At 35.0% G+C, this 22,348-nt stretch overlaps 2 protein-coding genes across 2 annotated transcripts in view; both read right to left on the bottom strand.

The window, feature by feature from the left end:
• Positions 1 to 11,961, bottom strand: part of LOC139902059 (uncharacterized) — a 54,630-nt gene extending 42,669 nt beyond the window's left edge. Inside the window, exon 1 of the mRNA XM_071884717.1 lies at positions 11,874 to 11,961. Coding sequence (XP_071740818.1) covers positions 11,874 to 11,961 — 88 coding nt within the window. The remainder of the gene's footprint in view (positions 1 to 11,873) is intronic.
• Positions 11,962 to 12,588: 627 nt separating this feature from the next.
• Positions 12,589 to 13,230, bottom strand: LOC139902060 (uncharacterized). Its single transcript, XM_071884718.1, has one exon. The coding sequence runs from the start codon at positions 13,228 to 13,230 to the stop codon at positions 12,589 to 12,591; it is 642 nt and encodes a 213-aa protein (XP_071740819.1).
• Between the last annotated feature and the right edge of the window lie 9,118 nt (positions 13,231 to 22,348).

The following is a 22,348-nucleotide window of genomic DNA, read 5'->3' on the forward strand; positions in this document are numbered from 1 at the left end:
TTCTTACTTCTCTTTTACAGCAACTTCATCCAAGGAACTTGAGGTAGAATATATGTTCATAACCTTATTCGATTCATATATATATAGCTATCATATTTTGTGGTATACAAGTTTAACAACAAGAACATAGTTTGAATGTTTTCAAACTCGTTTGCAAACTAAATAGATCCTTCTAACTTAACTTTTAAAATACTTCAAGACCTGTAATATAACTTATGTATATGCTAATTTAACAAGGTAAAACTTGGTTTTTCAAAGTATAAGTATTTTTAGAAAAATGGTCATTAAATGATTTTGTTGTAACGAAAATGATTAACTTCATAAGTTTCACTAAAGTTTGACCTATGCCGTGTGATTTTGAATACAAACTAAGGTATTTACAGTTCATAGTCTTAAAGAGGGACTCGATCCAAGGAGATGGCAAGTTGAATCAACGAAAACGGACTTGTAACGAAGAAACTATGACCGAAACAAAATTGGTTATCCAAGGCTTAAATGACTTCGGGATTCATTGGAAAAATTTACATAAAATCACATAATTCTAAGATAACATGATATTTTATATATATGTACTTATAATTCAATTTTATATGGTTCAGGATCACCCGTAAACAACACGAGAAGATTAATCATAAGATCCCATGATTGTACGCAACACGTCATTTGACAACACCGGTACCATGGGTCAAGATTAATCTCGACCAATACATATACGTTGGGGTTTTATTTATTTCGTTGGGGGTTTTATTTATTGCGGGTATATTAAACATCTAAAAATGAACCATTAAAAATTGAATTACTAACATCGGAATGCTAACTTCGGACTAAGGAAATATTCAAAGTATTAAAAGTATAACAAGTATATATATATATGTAACGTTTGTTTAAAATGAAAACATATTGATATATTATATATGGATAGGTCCGTGATATCAACCGGAAGACCGAGTCAAATTATATATATCATCAAGACAAGTGTGAGTATATAGTCCCACTTTTAAACTCTAAATATTTCGGGATGAGAATACATGTATTTTATGTTTTACGATATGGACACAAGTAACTGAAAAATATATTCTACGTTGAGTTGTACCACTGGCATACTTCCCTGTAGCTTGGTAACTAATATTTACAGCGGTATTGTAAACGCGAATCCTGTTGATAGATCTATCGGGCCTGACAACCCCAACCGGACTGGACGACCAGTATTCAACGGTTGCACAGTACTTCGTTTTTGTGACTACACTTGGTACGGTGTAGTAAGATTTCATATTAAAGGGAATATGCGACGTGAAAATGTTAAGTATGGTTACCGAGTGCTCAACCACTTAGAATACTTTTATTAAACTGATTATATACGAAATCTTGTGGTCTATATATATATTGCAGCCGGCATTAAACCTATATCTCACCAACTTTATGTTGACCTTTTTAAACATGTCTATTCTCAGGTGATTTCTAAAGCTTCCGCTGCATCATGTTGGATCTAACCAGGATCTTGCGTACGCATGTTTGTGTCAAAAATAAAACTGCATATCCAAGATGTTGTACTGTAAAATATGCTAGAAACCGTGTTGTTGTCATCATTTGTAAAGTTTGTAAGTCGAAGATTATCGCTAAACGTTAATCTTCTTTTTATTGTCTTAAGTTTGTAACAAAAATAATGGTTATGGTTTGTAATGTATAATATATGCAGTTTTCTTTCAAAAATGTCTCATATAGAGGTCAATACCTCGCAATGAAATCATACGTTATCTAACGCGTTCTTATGGTTAAGGACGGGTTATGACATGTGGTATCAGAGCGGTGGTCTTAGCGAACCAGGTTTGCATTAGTGTGTCTAAACCGATAAGTCGTTAGGATACATTAGTAAGTCTGGACTTTGACCGGGTTTGATTTTAAAAAAAAAAAAAAACCATTGCTTATCACTGTTGGTTAAAAATTCATATGTAAATATTATGTAAGTACTAATGGGTTAGTTGTTGTGTGATAGATGTCGGGCTCGAAACTTATTATCACATTCAGCGACTCCGAATCAGAATCTTCAGATTGTGTTTCAGTCATTAACATATCCGATGACGAAAATGGTATTTTTGGGGAAGACTCACAATTTCCAGATGAACCAACTATAGAAATATCGGAAAGTGAACCCGAGGAGGAAAGTGAACCCGAAGAGGAAAGTGAACCCGAAGAAGAAAGTGAACCCGAGGAAGAAATACTAGAAATTACGAAAGAAAAATTCGATCAAGGAAAGAAACGAAAAGCGAATGAATTAGAAAATTCAAATCCCGAACTTAGTGAGAATGACGTAGCACCAATTCCACTCAACACTACCACCCCTATTCCCGCTATTCCTATTAGTGCTATCCCCGCATCTAGTTCTTCGGCTCCTCAGCCAAAACGTAGGCAGACAGCTAGGATAAGCGTTAGGCCATTCATTGGAACTAAACGCCCTAGAAAATAGACCGAACGATGCACTGCCGTATTAAGCCATGGAATCATATAATGTTTTGTATAATATTATTAGTGTGGTTTGCTTAAAGTTTGATGTAAGATAAGCATATGTAAAATAGCGAAGTATGAAATGCAATAATTTTCCATGGTTAAGTATTATTTAGATTGTAGTAATTGATTCTGTACTAAGCTATTAAGTATGAACATTAACGGGTAGGTACTACCCAAGATATAATTATAAAACGCTAATAAGAAGAAAAGGCTTTTATAATAATACCTGGTTCATATTATTAACAAGCTATAAATGTACTATAAATACATACTACATCTATAATAATCCATGTGAATAATTATTTTCTTTCATTAGGAAATGGCGCGATTGAACCGAATGACGGAACAAGAAGTCGAGAACTTCATCAACCAGCGAGTCAACGATAGAATGCTATGGGTCGAAGCTGCAAGAGCTACTGCAGTTAATCCAAATCCTCGTGTAGGATGCTCCTACAAGACGTTTCAAGCTTGCAAACCTTCATCATTCAGTGGAACGGAAGGACCTATCGGTTTAACCCGATGGATAGAAAAGATGGAGACGGTGTTCAAAATCAGCGGTTGTGATGAAAAAGACATGACCAAGTATGCATCGTGCACTTTACAAGATAGTGCACTCACATGGTGGAAGAATTATGTGAAGGCGGTAGGAGGAGATGTAGCTTATGATACTCCATGGGAAGAATTCAAAGCAATGATAATCACCGAGTATTGTCCAAGGAATGAGGTTATTAAGTTAGAAGATGAGTTACGAAGTTTGAAGGTGGTTGGTACTGAAATCACCAACTACAACCAGCGATTCATGGAATTAGTTTTACTATGTCCTGAATTGGTCCCAACCGAAGCACGGAAGATTGAAATGTACAAAGGTGGTTTGCCCAAAAAGGTCAAGGCAAACGTTACGGCGTCGAAACCTAAGACAATTCATGAAGCTATAACCATGGCGAACGAGCTAATGGATCAGGTCATTTTGGACAAGAAAGCATTCAATACTGAGGTGAAGGTATTGGGGAACAAGAAAAAGTGGAATGGAGGTTATGATCGAGGTAACCAACAACAACCTTATAAGAAACAAGAAACCACGAAAGGTGCGGGTAGCGGTTCAGGCTTTGGTTACAAAGGACAAAGTCCTTTATGCAACCGTTGTCACAAACATCATTTTGGTTACTGCAGTGTGTTGTGCACCAAATGCAATAGACAGGGACATCTTGCTGAAGATTGTAAGGCTCTCGTTACAAATGCAAATGGTAACAAGACTCCTGCCACCAACGCAAATAGAACTGCTTTGGCTAACATTACTTGTTTTGGGTGTGGAAAACAAGGTCACTATAAGAGTCAGTGCCCGAATCCAGAAAAGAATGGCGGACCTGCACGTGGAAGAGCGTTTGTTATTAATGCTAGAGAGGCACGAGAAGACCCGGAACTTGTTACGGGTACGTTTACCATTAATAACTTATCAGCATCTATTTTATTTGATACTGGCGCCGATAGAAGTTACGTGTGTATAAATTTTTACACTAAATTGAATTGTTCATCATTACCTCTAGATGCTAAGTACTTGATTGAGTTAGCTAATGGTAAGCTAATTAAAGCCGATAAAATTTGTCGTGATTGTGAAATAAATCTAGCCGGAGAAACGTTTAAAATCGACTTAATACCCGTAGAATTAGGAGGTTTTGATGTAATAGTCGGCATGGACTGGATGTCCAAAATAGGAGCGGAAGTTGTTTGTGCCAAGAAGGCAATTCGTATTCCTGGTAAGGATAAAATACCGGTGATGATTTATGGAGAGAAGGGTAATTCAAAGCTAAAACTCATTAGCTGTTTAAAAGCCAAGAAGTGTTTAGAAAAGGGATGTTACGCTATTTTAGCACATGTTAATAAAGTCGAAAAGAAAGAAAAGTGCATCAACGACGTGCCTGTGGCAAGAGATTTTCCTGAAGTTTTTCCGGAAGAATTGCCGGGATTACCTCCATTTAGATCGGTAGAATTTCAAATAGATTTAGTACCAGGAGCTGCACCAGTGGCTCGTGCGCCATATAGACTTGCACCGTCCGAATTAAAAGAACTTCAAAGTCAGTTAAAAGAATTATTGGACCGTGGATTCATACGACCAAGTACATCACCGTGGGGAGCTCCAATTTTGTTTGTTAAGAAGAAAGATGGATCTTTTAGGATGTGCATAGATTATCGTGAATTAAATAAGTTAACTATCAAAAATCGGTATCCACTACCGAGAATTGACGACTTATTTGATCAACTCCAGGGATCATGTGTTTATTCGAAAATCGACCTAAGATCGGGCTATCATCAACTACGTGTCAAAGAAGAGGACATTCCGAAAACTGCTTTTCGAACACGTTATGGTCATTACGAATTTTTGGTCATGCCGTTTGGGTTGACAAATGCGCCAGCTGTATTCATGGACCTCATGAATCGAGTTTGTAGTCCGTATTTAGATAAGTTTGTTATCGTTTTCATTGATGATATTCTTATCTATTCCAAGAGTGAGCAAGAGCATGAGCAGCATTTAAGGTTGATATTAGAGTTGTTGAGAAAAGAACAGCTATACGCTAAATTTTCTAAGTGTGCTTTCTGGTTGAAAGAAGTGCAATTTCTTGGTCACGTTGTTAATAGCAAAGGAATTCAGGTAGATCCAGCAAAAACTGAAGCTATTGAAAAATGGGAGACTCCTAAGACACCAACACAGATACGCCAATTTTTGGGTTTAGCCGGTTATTATAGAAGGTTTATTCAAGATTTTTCCCGAATAGCTAAGCCGTTGACAGCATTAACACAAAAAGGGAAGAAATACGAATGGACCTCGGAGCAGGAGAACGCATTTCAATTACTGAAGAAGAAGTTAACTACGGCGCCTATTTTATCGTTACCAGAAGGGAACAATGATTTTGAAATATATTGTGACGCTTCGCGACAAGGTTTTGGTTGTGTTCTTATGCAACGGAAGAAAGTTATTGCATTTGCATCCCGACAATTGAAGATTCACGAGCGAAATTATACGACGCATGATCTAGAATTGGGAGCAGTCGTGTTTGCATTGAAGATGTGGAGACACTACTTGTATGGGGTTAAATTCACTGTGTTTACTGATCATAAAAGCCTTCAACATATTTTTGATCAGAAACAATTGAACATGAGGCAACGTAGGTGGGTCGAGTTAATAAACGACTATGATTGTGAAATTCGTTATCATCCCGGGAAGGCAAACGTGGTGGCTGATGCTTTAAGCAGAAAAGAACGAGAACCAATTCGAGTTCGAGCAATGAACATAAAAATTCGTATGAATCTCAACTCACAAATCAAAGAAGTTCAACGAGAAGCACTTACTAAAGAAAATGTAGGAAATGAAATAATGAAGAAGTATGAGAAGCAACTCATTATGCGGGAAGATGGAATTCGATATTTTGCAAATCGTATTTGGGTACCGAAATTGGGTGGATTAAGGAAGTTGATATTGAACGAGGCACATAAGACAAGATACTCGATACATCCTGGAGTTGGAAAAATGTATCAAGATCTTAAGACACGTTATTGGTGGCCTAATTTAAAAACAGACGTTGCAACATATGTTGGGGAGTGTTTAACTTGTTCCAAGGTTAAAGCAGAACACCAAAAGCCGTCAGGGTTACTTCAACAACCAGAAATCCCAGAATGGAAATGGGATGGTATTACCATGGATTTCATCACGAAGTTACCAAAGACTGCCTGGGGATACGACACCATTTGGGTGATTGTTGATCGTCTCACCAAGTCTGCACATTTCTTGCCTATAAAGGAAACGGATAGAATGGAGAAACTATTACGATTGTATATAAAGGAAGTTGTTTCAAGGCATGGAATACCTATTTCCATTATATCCGATCGTGATAGTAGATTTACCTCAAAGTTTTGGCAATCACTACAGGAGGCACTAGGAACTTGTTTGGATATGAGTACCGCATATCATCCGCAGACCGACGGGCAGAGTGAAAGAACAATTCAGACTCTTGAAGATATGCTCAGGGCATGTGTGATCGATTTTGGAAACGGATGGGATAAGTATCTACCGTTAGCAGAATTCTCGTATAATAATAGTTATCATGCGAGCATTGGAGCTGCACCATTCGAAGCATTGTATGGAAGGAAGTGTAGATCTCCTATCTGTTGGACTGAAGTAGGAGATCGGTATTTAACTGGTCCCGAGATCATACACGAAACGACCGAGAAGATAGTACAAATCAAGGAGAGATTGAAAACAGCCCGTAGTCGCCAAAAGAGCTACGCCGATGTCCGAAGGAAACCATTAGAGTTTCAGGTCGGGGACATGGTTATGCTAAAGGTGTCACCTTGGAAAGGTGTAATACGTTTCGGCAAAAGGGGTAAACTGAACCCAAGGTACGTAGGCCCGTTTAAGATCATCGAACGCATTGGACCGGTAGCTTATCGACTCGAGTTACCGCAACAACTCGCCGGAGTACATAATACCTTTCACGTCTCAAACCTTAAGAAGTGTCTTGCAAAGGAAGACCTCACCATTCCTCTCGAAGAAATCCATGTCGACGAGAAACTACAATTCGTCGAAGAACCAATCGAAATCATGGACCGTGAAGTTAAACAGCTCAAACAGAGCAATATACCGATTGTTAAGGTTCGTTGGAATGCTAGAAGAGGTCCCGAGTTTACGTGGGAACGAGAGGATCAAATGAAACAAAAGTATCCACACTTGTTTCTCGATAACGCAAAATAGGTACAATTTTAAAATTTCGGGACGAAATTTATTTAACGGGGAGGTAATGTAACGACCCGCATTTTTTCGATCATACTATACTTATAAGATTAATATTTACATAAATTAAACCTTGCCAACATGATAAGCAATCCAAATTGTCGAGATTTATATTTCCGAAAAGAGTTTTACGCAACGTTTGACCGTCTAGTTTGACCAATGATATCACGAACTATACAATATATAATAATTATACGTTTGTGTATATATATGTATATATACATATTTAACATGATTAATAAATGTTTTAATATCTCATTTTGTATTAATAACAACAAGTTATAAGTATATTTTGAAACTACTAACTTAAGTTTTCAAAATGATAACAATACGTAACGTTAATTGACATAAATACTTAAGACTTATAATGTTTATACATATATTGTATAAGTAATGTATTTAATCACTTTTAAAGACTTAAATACATAAAATCATATAAGTGTATTCACAAAAGATAGCTATATTTGAATCCTCATTCCATTTTTCACAAAATTTCTATACGTATACCTAGAGTATTTGTACTCGTATCATACCAAGCTTCTATACGTATTTACTAATAGTAAATACACATCAAATCACCACCTAACCCACCCTTGTTACTGCCCTTAGAGCAAGGTAATTGGATTTTGGATGCATGCATGAATTATTACACAAAAATACAACATGTGAACTTGTCCATCATCATCATCATTCACGTTTTTATGGTGTATATATACATGATCATTTTGCTTCATTTACTACTTCAATTTCCTAGCTAAAACACACACTCTTTCTTACTCTCTAAACTCCATAACAACCCAGCAAAATTCCATAAAGATCTAGCTTCAAAAACCATACTAAAACACCATAAGAAAACCATACAAAAACACTTCAAGAAAACCCTCCAAGAACACCAACTTACTTCCAATCTTTCATCCACTTCTATCACCCTTTTGATTCTAGCTTCTTACTTCTCTTTTACAGCAACTTCATCCAAGGAACTTGAGGTAGAATATATGTTCATAACCTTATTCGATTCATATATATATAGCTATCATATTTTGTGGTATACAAGTTTAACAACAAGAACATAGTTTGAATGTTTTCAAACTCGTTTGCAAACTAAATAGATCCTTCTAACTTAACTTTTAAAATACTTCAAGACCTGTAATATAACTTATGTATATGCTAATTTAACAAGGTAAAACTTGGTTTTTCAAAGTATAAGTATTTTTAGAAAAATGGTCATTAAATGATTTTGTTGTAACGAAAATGATTAACTTCATAAGTTTCACTAAAGTTTGACCTATGCCGTGTGATTTTGAATACAAACTAAGGTATTTACAGTTCATAGTCTTAAAGAGGGACTCGATCCAAGGAGATGGCAAGTTGAATCAACGAAAACGGACTTGTAACGAAGAAACTATGACCGAAACAAAATTGGTTATCCAAGGCTTAAATGACTTCGGGATTCATTGGAAAAATTTACATAAAATCACATAATTCTAAGATAACATGATATTTTATATATATGTACTTATAATTCAATTTTATATGGTTCAGGATCACCCGTAAACAACACGAGAAGATTAATCATAAGATCCCATGATTGTACGCAACACGTCATTTGACAACACCGGTACCATGGGTCAAGATTAATCTCGACCAATACATATACGTTGGGGTTTTATTTATTTCGTTGGGGGTTTTATTTATTGCGGGTATATTAAACATCTAAAAATGAACCATTAAAAATTGAATTACTAACATCGGAATGCTAACTTCGGACTAAGGAAATATTCAAAGTATTAAAAGTATAACAAGTATATATATATATGTAACGTTTGTTTAAAATGAAAACATATTGATATATTATATATGGATAGGTCCGTGATATCAACCGGAAGACCGAGTCAAATTATATATATCATCAAGACAAGTGTGAGTATATAGTCCCACTTTTAAACTCTAAATATTTCGGGATGAGAATACATGTATTTTATGTTTTACGATATGGACACAAGTAACTGAAAAATATATTCTACGTTGAGTTGTACCACTGGCATACTTCCCTGTAGCTTGGTAACTAATATTTACAGCGGTATTGTAAACGCGAATCCTGTTGATAGATCTATCGGGCCTGACAACCCCAACCGGACTGGACGACCAGTATTCAACGGTTGCACAGTACTTCGTTTTTGTGACTACACTTGGTACGGTGTAGTAAGATTTCATATTAAAGGGAATATGCGACGTGAAAATGTTAAGTATGGTTACCGAGTGCTCAACCACTTAGAATACTTTTATTAAACTGATTATATACGAAATCTTGTGGTCTATATATATATTGCAGCCGGCATTAAACCTATATCTCACCAACTTTATGTTGACCTTTTTAAACATGTCTATTCTCAGGTGATTTCTAAAGCTTCCGCTGCATCATGTTGGATCTAACCAGGATCTTGCGTACGCATGTTTGTGTCAAAAATAAAACTGCATATCCAAGATGTTGTACTGTAAAATATGCTAGAAACCGTGTTGTTGTCATCATTTGTAAAGTTTGTAAGTCGAAGATTATCGCTAAACGTTAATCTTCTTTTTATTGTCTTAAGTTTGTAACAAAAATAATGGTTATGGTTTGTAATGTATAATATATGCAGTTTTCTTTCAAAAATGTCTCATATAGAGGTCAATACCTCGCAATGAAATCATACGTTATCTAACGCGTTCTTATGGTTAAGGACGGGTTATGACATAATTCTAAACTTGTTCGCAAACAAAAGTTAATCCTTCTAAATTTACTTTTAAAATCAACTAAACACATGTTCTATATCTATATGATATGCTAACTTAATGATTTAAAACCGGAAAACACGAAAAACACCGTAAAACCGAATATACGCCGTTGTAGTAACACCACGGGCTGTTTTGGGTTAGTTAATTAAAATCTATGATGAATTTTGATTTAAAAGTTGTTCTTCTGGGAAAATAATTTTTCTTATGAACATGAAACTATATCCAAAAATCATGGTTAAACTCAAAGTGGAAGTATGTTGTCGAAAATGGTCATCTAGACGTCGTTCTTTCGACTGAAATGACTACCTTTACAAAAATGACTTGTAACCTATAATTCCGACTATAAACTTATACTTTTTCTGTATAGATTCATAAACTTAAGTTCAATATGAAACCATAGCAATTGGATTCACTCAAAACGGATTTAAAACGAAAAAGTTATGGGTAAAACAAGATTGGTTATTTTTGCTTGTTATAGCTACGTGAGAATTGGTAACAAATCTATATTAATCATATCCTAGCTAACTTATATTGTATTATACATGTATTATAATATATTATGTAATCTCGGGATACCATAGACACGTATGCAAATGTTTTGACATATCATATCGACCCATCTATATATATTATTTGGAACAACCATAGACACTCTATATGCAGTAATGTTGGAGTTAGCTATACAGGGTTGAGGTTGATTCCAAAAATATATATAGTTTGAGTTGTGATCTAGCCTGAGATGTGTATACACTAGGTCGTGGATTGATTCAAGATAATATATATCGATATATTTCTGTACATCTAATTATGGACAACTAGTTGTAGGTTACTAACAAGGACATCTGACTTAATAAACTTAAAACAGTAAAACGTATTAAAAATGTTGTAAATATATTTTTAACATACTTTGATATATATGTACATATTTATTATAGGTTCATGAATCGACCAGTGGCCAAGTCTTACTTCCCGACGAAGTAAAAATTTGTGAAAATGAGTTATAGTCCCACTTTTAAAATCTAATATTTTGGGATTAGAATACATGCAGTTTTATAAATATTTTACGAAATAGACACAAGTAAATGAAACTACATTATATGAGTGAATGATCGAAGCCGAATATGCCCCTTTTGCTTGGTAGCCTAAGAATTAGTAAACCGATCTACTAATTGACGCGAATCCTAAAGATAGATCTATTTGGCCTAACGAACCCCATCCAAAGTACCGGATGCTTTAGTACTTCGAATTCAATTTATCATGTCCGAAGGATTTCCCGGAATGATAGGGTATATTCTTATATGCATCTTATTAATGTCGATTACCAGGTGTTCACCATATGAATGATTTTTATCTCTATACATGGGATGTATATTGAAATATGAAATCTTGTGGTCTATTATTATGATTTGATGATATATAGGTTAAACCTGTAACTCACCAACATTTTTGTTTACGTTTTAAGCATGTTTATTCTCAGGTGATTATTAAAAGCTTCCGCTGTTGCATACTAAAATAAGGACAAGATTTGGAGTCCATGCTTGTATGATATTATGTAAAAACTGCATTCAAGAAACTTATTTTTGATGTAATATATTCTTATTGTAAACCATTATGTAATGGTCGTGTGTAAACGGTATATTTTAGATTATCATTATTTGATAATCTACGTAATGCTTTTTAAACCTTTATAGATAAAATAAAGGTTATGGTTGTTTTAAAAATGAATGCAGTCTTTGAAAAACGTCTCATATAGAGGTCAAAACCTTGCGACGAAATCAATTAATATGGAACGTTTATAATCAATATGAACGGGACATTTCAATGTCCTTGTTGGTGACTTCAACTTCACCGTTAGCTTGTGCATATGCCACGGAAGTGAACGACTGCTGTATATCCATGTCTACGCACCAATCTCTAAAAGGATTGTGTGCGAATTGTGTGCCGTTATCGCTGACTATCTCACGTGGTAAGCCAAAATGACAAACGATGTCTTCCCATACGAAGGTTAGGATTTTCCTTCCGGTAATCGTGCTTAGTGGTCTTGCTTCGACCTACTTTGTAAAGTAATCAATTGCGACGACTAGGAACTTGACATTTCCGACACCTCGGGGGAATGGGCCGACGATGTCGATTCCCCATTTACAGAAAGGCCAGACGGTGTGTATCGGGACCATGGTATGGCTAGGAGATCGGTTGACAGGAGCATGTATTTTACATGCCTCACAGTTTACGATTAGATCGTATGTGTCCCGGTACAAGTGCGGCTAGAAATAGCCCATTCTTTTAATTCTACTGACTATTGTTCTGTAGCCGGAATGTGTAGAGCAGGCTCATTCGTGCATTTCTTGTATGATCTCTTTTGCATGCGTTGGGCCGACGCATCTTAAATAAGGCTCTGTTATAGATTTTCTATACAGGATACTATCTTTAAAGTTATACATTGGTGCCCGCATTCGTATCCGACGGGCTTGTAACTTGTCTTCCGGGAGGGTACCGCCGGCAAGGTATTTTATGAAGGGTGTCATTCAACATTCTTCTTCTGTTGTGATTGTTGCCATGAGGGTATCCTCGTCGGTTGACTTTCTTTCTAGTATTTCCACCATAACTTTTTTGGTAAAGTGATCGTAAAGCAAAGAGGCAAGCTTGCTCAAAGCATCTGCTTTCTTGTTACGGTTACGTGGTATTTGCTTTATTTCAAATGCCGCGAAGGTTTTGGTTATTGTTATTATAAGCTCTAGGTATTTTTGCATCGATGAATCTCTTGCTTCGAAGCTGTTGTTTAGCTGGCTTGCTACCAGTTGTGAGTCAACATAAGCCATGAGCTGTTGTACATCAATGCTTTTTGCCAAGCGTAAACCGGCTATTAGAGCTTCATACTCGGCCTCATTGTTTGAGGCGGAAAACTTTAGTCGGATAGCGTAGGTTATTTCTTCTCTGTTCGGAGAAACGAGGAATAGACCTATGCCAGCTCCCTCCTTGCTCGATGCTCCGTCTGTATATAATTCCCAGAACTCGTCCGTGTCCCTTCTTGTGACGGTTGTTTCACCTTGTTTGACCATATCAGAAGGGAGCTCTACCAGGAAGTCAGCTATGACTTGGCCCTTGACTGAATGCCTCTGGAGAAAGGTGATTTCATGCTTGCCAAGTTCTATTGCCCAATTCGCCATTCTTCCAAAAATTTACGGTCTAGTTAGGACGTGTTTGATTGGTTGATCCGTAAAAACTTGTATCGGATGTGCTTGAAAATATCGCCACAACCGCCTTGCCGTGTGCACTAAGGCGTAAATTAACTTTTCCATGGTCGGGTAGTTTACTTCCCCGTTTTGCAACACCTTACTTACAAAGTATACTGATATTTGAATTTTACCTCTGTCGGCGATTAGTACCGAGCTTATTGCCACAGAGGAGGCGGTAAGGTATACCGTGAGGGTTTCTCCCTGTATCGGTGCCGTTATCGTGGGTAGTTCTTTTAAGAATGCCTTTACATCCTGGAATGCCTTCTTAGCTTCGTCCGTCCAGATGAAGTCTTTTTTGCTCAAGCAACCCTCTAATGTGTAGAAGAACGGGAGGGATCTGTCGGAAGCCCGCGACAGGAACCTTGTTAGTGCCGCTAGCTTCCCATTTAGGCTTTGTACATCTTTTTTATTCCTGGGCGATTGCATGTTTTAAATTACTTGGATTTTCTTCAGGTTCGCCTTAATTCCTCTCGGAGTAATTGTGAATCCTAAGAAACAGCCTTCCTCCTTTCCGAAAGAGCATTTTGATGGATTTAGCTTCATATTGATTTTTCGTAGCGAACCGAACGTTTCGATGATGTCTAAAATCATTTGTTCTTCTGTATTGCTTTTGATGACGATGTCATCTACATATGCTTCGATGTTCCGTCCGATTTGGACCCGGAACGCTTTGTCTATTACCTGTTGGTATGTTGCTCCGGCATTCTTTAATCCGAATGGCATCTTGGTATAACAAAAGATACCTTTATTTGTGAAGAATGCGGTCTTTTCTTCGTCTACCTCTGCCATCGAGATTTGTTGGTAGCCCCTGTACGCATCCAGGAAGCTCAAAAACTTGAAACCCGAGAGGGATTCAACTTTCCAGTCAATTTACGGCAAGGGGTAGTTGTCTTTTGGGCATGCTTTGTTGATGTCCTTGTAGTCGACACACATGCGCCAAAAGTCATCTGCCTTTTTTACCATTACCGGATTTGCCACCCATGCCTGATATTTCACCTTCTTCATTATACCGGCGCCGACTAGGCGTTGTACCTCGCTATCTAGGAATTCGCTCCTCTCTATCGCCATTGCTCTTTTCTTTTGGACAACCGGTGTGACGTTTGGGTTCACGTTTAACCGGTGTTGTGCTATCTCGCGAGGTACTCCTGTCATGTCGGATGGCTCCCAGGTGAAGACATCAATGTTTGCCGCTAGGAGTTTGTAAAGTGTGTCCTTTGCGTTAGTGCTCAAGGTCATTCCGATCTGGATCCTTTGCTTTAGATATTTAGGATTTGGTGACACATATTCATCATCATGCACTACTATGTGATCTGCGCCTTTAAAAATTTTCAAACACTCATTCGGCTCCATCTCTTGTGTCCGGATGGTTGTTGTGCTGGCTGAAGTTGGAAATTTTAGCATTCCGTGTACTGTGGAGGTGATTGCTCCAAATTTTTGCATGACGTTACGCCCAAGGATGACGTTGTATCGGGAGTCTATTTTGACGATAGAGAATTCTATGTTCGCAGTGCTTTTAAAAGGTAATTTACCTAATACAACATCCAGTGTGATGGAGCCTACCGGCCAAGTTGAAGCACTATTGAATCCTGCTAACGGTGAGGTTGCGGCTTTCTTTTACCGGCAAATACTCTCTGGTAACTGCAAAAAAAAAACGTTCAAACATGACCTCTGCTCCGGCACCTGTGTCGGTGTATGTTCGTCCAATTTGGCAATTGGAGATGTGTGCCCGAATTATAACGGGATCTGAAGAAGGGTTAATATTGAACAACGACGGGAATATGATTGGTTCGTGCTTCCATTCGTCTAACACCCCTGACTATCGTCGTTTCCCAACGACCTACGAGTGAATCATGTGTAAATCAGCGTCAGTTGTGTTATTTAGGCTTGCTTCTTTATCTTCTAGCTCGCTAGGGTGGGTTGTGATTATTTCCGTACCTTTAGATAGCGCCATTTGATCAAACCAAAATCGTTTGATGATTGGATTTCGGGTTTGAGTGCTTGATTTGGGAAAAATAATAGATCGAATGTTTTAACTCCAATAATTATGCGAACCCCGATTTGGAATCTGGATTCCAAGGGCGTAAAATAATCGATTAGATTAACCTTATTCGATCGGAATCGAATAAGTTAACATCTTAAGGTGAGGATTACTTCTGATAACTCCTAAATTATACAAATTTTTGGTAACATTTTGAGGAGTTATCTTAGTATTTTTGAGTCATTTTGATGCCAAAACACACTTAAATGGGTAAAAATGGGAAAAAGATATTTCTAATGATTATGTCAAAGTTATGTATTAAACATGATCAAAAATAAAGAAAATTGCAAATCGGCTAGATGAAGCCACCGGCATGGAGAACACAAAGCCGCCGGCTTGGAGCTGAAAGTACCAGAATGTTCCAGAATCGATGTAAAATTGAAAGAACTTGTTGAACAAGCAAAAGGCAAAGGAAGCCGCCGGCTTCCCAATGAAGCCGCCGGCCTGGTTGACACGGTTTCTTAACTTATTAACCAAGTTCAAGTAAAAATGGAAATAAAATCAAGGCAAAATTAGAAGGATCTGGCAAATCAATGAAGCAGCCGGCCTGGACTGAAGCCGCCGGCTTGGATATGACGGTTACAAGATCTTAGCTTGCAGATTAAGTATAACTTGCACAAGGAGTCACCGACTCAAGGCAAGCCACCGTCTTCCCACTGAAGCCGCCGGATTGGCCACCGCCCCAAAATCCTATAAATTTCAGCCTCTGGTCTCAGTTTTCATATGTAGTTAGTTTTTCCAGAATTCAATAATTCTGTAGGTCGTTTTTAGGGGTTTTCTCTAAACCCTTAGGTTATATTTACTTATTGTAATCAAGATTCAAGTTTTAATTAAAGTTCTTTTACATCTACCTTTTTTTCAAGGTATGATTCTATCCTTATTTTATTGTTTTACCTATTTTATTTACTGTATTCGTTTCTGTTCGTCTTTTTCTATGAACTAAACGTTCATAGTGATTACGTGGACGAAAACTAAACTTCATCTGGGAGTCAGATGAAGCCACCGGCTTCACCCTGAAGCCGCCGGCTTGGAGTGAAGGAAGCCGCCGGCTTCGTGCTTTATTCTGTGCAGATTCTGGTTCTTTTCCAGATCTGTATGGTTGAGTTTCTGTAATGATATTTGAATTATTTTGAGTCTGTTCTATTTGATTACACTTGTTTGCCATGCTTAATAATTAAATAACATGATTTTAGGTTGATTAGTCCTTGATCCGATAATCTATTATTCGATTTATGCTACTTGTTTAGATCTAGTCCATCAAACTTGTTAAATTGAATTTCATGCAACTAAGTTAAAGAACTTAATAGTGATAAACTTATTTGATTTAAGTTACGCTTATATAATAGAAGTTGATATTGTTAGGCTTAATCGAAGAACCTTCGTTTGAATTTGTTTAATTAATGATTGCATGAAAACTTAGTAGTAATTGACTTTCAGCTAGTAACTTGAGTTGATCTACTTGGTGTTTAATAGCTTATATAATTTGTCAGTCTATTTTCATATTGATCCTCATCACAAGATTGGTATGTATCATGTAATTGAATTGAACATGAAGAATTAAGATGTTAGTTATGCACATCACATATCTCACATATGCTTTAAGTCCAGCTTCTTAAATGATATGCAACACTTGTCTTAACCTGCTTAGGGATAATAATTGGTCTATGATTGTTATCTTGATTTGTGTCAATATAAGTTATGAAACTTATCTAATATGATTCCCGTATGAATTGGTTGTCCATGTAATCACTTATATCTTTACTTGTATTGTATTTTATTTTGAATCTTCAATTCCTAGTTTTGTTTTGTTTATCTTTAAAAGTAACTCTTTCCTAAGAGATAAATCTATCCCATAAAAGACATAAAAACATATCTTTAATTCTTTAATAAGAATTAAATAATAAAGCAACTCTTATCCATACCTACACTTTCCTTGGGACGATAACCTAAATTACTACCTCTGATCGGGTTTTGTTGCTCGTTAGGGTGTTAAAGTGTAATAATAAAAGGTTTTATAAATTTAAAAGTTGAAGAATAAGCTAAACATTACTGCACACACTTTAAACACATCAGTAACATTAATGCATCCAGTGTTGTGGAATAAGTGATCTTGTTTACGTATTTATAGATGTTATGAGGGAATAGTGATGTGACACATGTCCCTTTCATGGTTGTAACAAACTTTGCCAATCCCGAGGGGTGATGTGTGAAATGACCCGTTCATATACATTGTAAACGATTCACAATAGTTAATTACATCGAGAGGTATTTAACCTCTATATGATACATTTTACAAACATTGCATTCGTTTTTAAAAGATAAACTTTCTTTACATCGAAAATTGACAGACAAGCATACCCTTTCATAAAATCCACTATCCCAACTATAATTAACTTAATAATAATCTTGATGAACTCAATGACTCGAATGCAACGTCTTTCGAAATATGCCATGAATGACTCCAAGTAATATCTCTAAAATGAGCAAATACACAGCGGAAGATTTCTTTAACACTTGAGAATAAACATGCTTTAAAGTGTCAACCAAAAGATTGGTGAGTTAATTAGTTTATCATAATCATTTATTTCCATTGTTTTAATAGACCACAAGAATTTCATTTCCAGTTCTCATAAATATACGCCCCATACATAGAGACAAAAATCATTCATATGGATTGAACACCTGGTAACCGACATTAACAAGATGCATATAAGAATATCCCCTATCATTCTGGGAAATCCTTCGGACATGATAAAATAACAATTGAAGTACTAAAGCATCCGGTACTTTGGATGGGGTTCGTTAGGCCCAATAGATCTATCTTTAGGATTCGCGTCAATTAGTAGATTGGTTTACTAATTCTTAGGTTACCAAGTAAAAGGGGCATATTCGGCTTCGATCATTCACCCATATAATGTAGTTTCAATTACTTGTCTCTATTTCGTAAAACATTTATAAAAATTGTGCATGTATTCTCAGCCCAAAAATATAAAGGGTAAAAAGGCAAATGAAACTCACCATACTGTATTTCGTAGTAAAAATACATATAACGTCATTGAACAAATGCAAGGTTGGCCTCGGATTCACGAACCTAAATTAATTATATATATTTATATGTTGATCAATATTTATCTAACAAATTAAGTCAGGTCATAATGTACCTCAATCCTAATGCTCGAGACTAATATGCAAAAGTCAACAAAAGTCAATTTGACTCAAAATAATTTTTCCGAAATTTATACATGATTATTATATAGTTTAAATATCGTCGTTTTATATTTTTAAATATTTTTAAAAGATTTATTAGAGTAAATAATATAATTCATTTATTAATAAATAAAACTTTATAGAAAAATATACTCTTATATATCTTAAGTAATAAAATTTATAAAGTTCATTTAATTTCATAAAGATATTATGATAGGTTTTATTAAGTTAATTATATTATTTGTATTACATATTTATTTGATAAAATAGCATTGATAATAATAATAAGTAAAATTGGTATTATTTTGTAATAAAAATATCAATATTTATATTTACTAAAAAAATGATGTTATGATAAAATGATAATTCTGATTATGATAACTTTAATATTTACGATACTTTTTAATATTAACTTTAAAATTATAATTTTATTTAAGATGATAATAATAATGATATTTTATAATAACAATGACCTTTCATTTAAAATGATAATTTTTGTTAAAATGATAATTTTAATACTAACGATACTTTTAATAATAGTAATGATAAAATTACTAAGAACGATAATTTTATCTAAATCAATATCTTACAATATTTTAATTTCATCATGATACTCATACTCATATTTCCTAATAAACCCGTTTAATAGTTTTTAATCGTCTTTTATATCGCGTTCATGTTAATAATAATTGTAATTATAATAATTTAGGTGTTACTAATATTAGTTTCTAGTTATAATAATACTAATGATAATATTAATGATAATACTAATAACTATTTTAATGATATTAAAAATAATAATAATAATACTAATTATAATTTTAACAATAATAACGATAGTATTAATAATAAAAAATAACAATTTTTAATGATAATACTTTTAATTGATAATGATAATAATAATAATAATAATAATAATAATAATAATAATAATAATAATAATAATAATAATAATAATAATAATAATAATAATAATAATAATAATAATAATAGTTTTATAAAAAAACTAGAATGACGATAATAACGACGATAATAATAATCATTTTTAATAAAAATATCAAAAATTCAATTGACTATAACTTCTAATCCGTTCATCGAAACCATTCGACATCTAAGGAAAAGTTCTTAATTTTTCGCTAGCTTTCCAACGACATGCATATCTTATACCTTATCTCAACCAAAGGTGTAACTAATTCGAGATTCAACATAGCCTAACTAAGGGCAATATTAAAAGTACAAGCATGCATAATCCTAAATACTCGAGCACTAGTCAGGGATACACTATTGATATGTAAAAATTAATTTACGAGTACTCACGTATCAATATTGAGATTCAATATTGCAGGAAAGGTACGTAGATGCAACGGAGATGATAAACACTAGATTGACCTCACAAGCATACCCATGAACCATACCCATCACTTCCATAGCCATAACCCATATTTTCCTTAGCCCTATTCTACTCGAAAAACTTATTTTGAAATTACGCGGGCAGAACCTCGTCGTAGTATTTTATGTATAATACTAGTATTATTACTCCTAACAATACTAATACTAATAATAATAAGATTAATAATCTTAATAATAATAATAATAATAATAATAATAATAATAATAATAATAATAATAATAATAATAATAATAATAATAATAATAATAATAATAATAATAATAATAAATATACATATAGAGAGAGTTCGAGAGATAGGATGAAAGAAAGAAAAAGAAAGTGAATCAGAAAGGCAGATGCGTACGAGCTTTAAGCATCCTTCCTCACCAATTCCCCCATGCGATTGCATGGGGGCTTCTTCACAAAATCATGCGACCGCATGATCAATAAAAGTGGTTCAACATTGTCCAATCCCCATTACCGACACTCGTTACTTTAAATATTAACATAAGATACGTAAATTTATATTATTATTTAATATATATTATATTTAATCTTTAGAATTAATTAAATATTATATTATATTTACGTTAATGATAAAAATATAATTTTTACAAAAATGACTCGTACGTTGTCGCTCGACTCATGAACCACTTTCAATTTTTTGAGCGCACTTTCGTATGATTAGAAAACTAGCCTTTTACGTTACGTGATGTGTACCTTTGTTAGGACCCCGAAGTTGTATAGTGTTAATGTGAATTAAGCTTAAATGAAGGTTCCTTAGAAGAGGGCTATATAAGGAACCTAAGTAGTCCTAATTAGATAGCCATAGTATTGTAACTGAGTTCTAGAAGCTGTGGAATGTAATTTTACCGATTCTCTCTCATATCGAGTCTCCTTCCTACATACCGAATCTCATTCTATCTTATCATTTCTCTCAATCTCAACATGATCTGACCTATCATTTGATATCAGAGCTTCCAGGAAGTGATTCTATATCACTATATCGATCCAGAGATTCTAGATTACATAATCTGAATACTCTCGGTAAAATGAATCAGATTCGGTATTATCGAATTTGATAATCTGACGTTCAGATTCTTTTGATAAGTTCAGCGAAGGTGTATTAGGTCTATTAGAAAGAGTTTCGATCATCATTACAGCTTTTTAACTTCAATTATGGAGAAGCAAGTTGATTTTTAGAGTTTGTGGCTAAAACTCTCGGTATTGCTTAATTCAAGCTTGATTCTGGATTTTTGTGAAGATTTAAAGATTCAGTTGTGTTCGTGAGGTGTTAAATCACATTTCTGTCGGTTCAATTTCTTCAATTCTTTAAGTTTGGAAGATTTGATCAACACTCGGTATCGTAACCGTCATACCGAGTCTGCTTCATTACTGAAAATTCATCTTAAGTGTTGCAGATTGTAGTGTGTTTGTGATTCTATCACATTCGGTTTGATTATACGCAGCTAATTGGTGTGGTTTGAGAAAGGATTCTGTTATATTTCTAAGTTTTAGACTTAGACTCGGTATTGTCAACTGCTACAGTTGACATTCGGTATCCTGAATCTTCGGTATCATTGATATTCTGTTTGTTACTAATTTGTTTTCTTGTGCAGCAAGGTTACCTAATCTAATTCAAGGGAATTGGATTGTGTTTACACATAATATTTTACAGAATTTGACTACCGAGTCATTTACCGAATCAGAATCTCGGTTTCACTTAATCCTTTGGTTTTAAGTATTCTGGGGCTTCAAGTTGTGTGGTTACCGAATCCATACCGAATCTGGGTATGTTACTTGTGATTCTTATAAGTTTCTGATACAGAATCTGGTTTACCGAATTGTTACTGAATCTGCTACAGTACCGAACCACTTACCGAGTCTGCTACTGTACCGAATCTTTACTGAATCTGACATTCTTGTTAGATTTTATACTGAACCCTGATCATAGATTGTGTTTAATACCGAATCTATACTGAATCTACCTCAATTTAAGATGTCTACTCAAGATACTCTTATCATTGGAACAGATTCCTAACCTCCAGTGTTCTTTGATGGCGAGTACACTCAGTGGCTTCATCGTATCACTCAGTACATAGACTATAACGGTGAGAAATCTAAACATATATGGGCTTCTCTGAGAGATGGTCCAGTTGTTGATTTTCATCCAGATACTGGTATGCCAATTCTAGTCTATGAACTTTCTGGTGATAAACGTGAAAGAGCTCAGGGTGACATAGAGGCTAAGAATATTGTCATGCAAGCTATCCCATATGAACTATTTGAAAATGTTGATAGCAACACTACAGCAAAAGATATATGGGATGAGATAAAACGAAAACAAGAAGGTTATGACATGTCAGACATTACTAAATTGAATAAGGCTCTGAGATTGTATGAAGATTTCAAGC

Source organism: Rutidosis leptorrhynchoides, chromosome 3, assembly GCF_046630445.1.
Source record: "Rutidosis leptorrhynchoides isolate AG116_Rl617_1_P2 chromosome 3, CSIRO_AGI_Rlap_v1, whole genome shotgun sequence".
Taxonomy (NCBI): domain Eukaryota; kingdom Viridiplantae; phylum Streptophyta; class Magnoliopsida; order Asterales; family Asteraceae; genus Rutidosis; species Rutidosis leptorrhynchoides.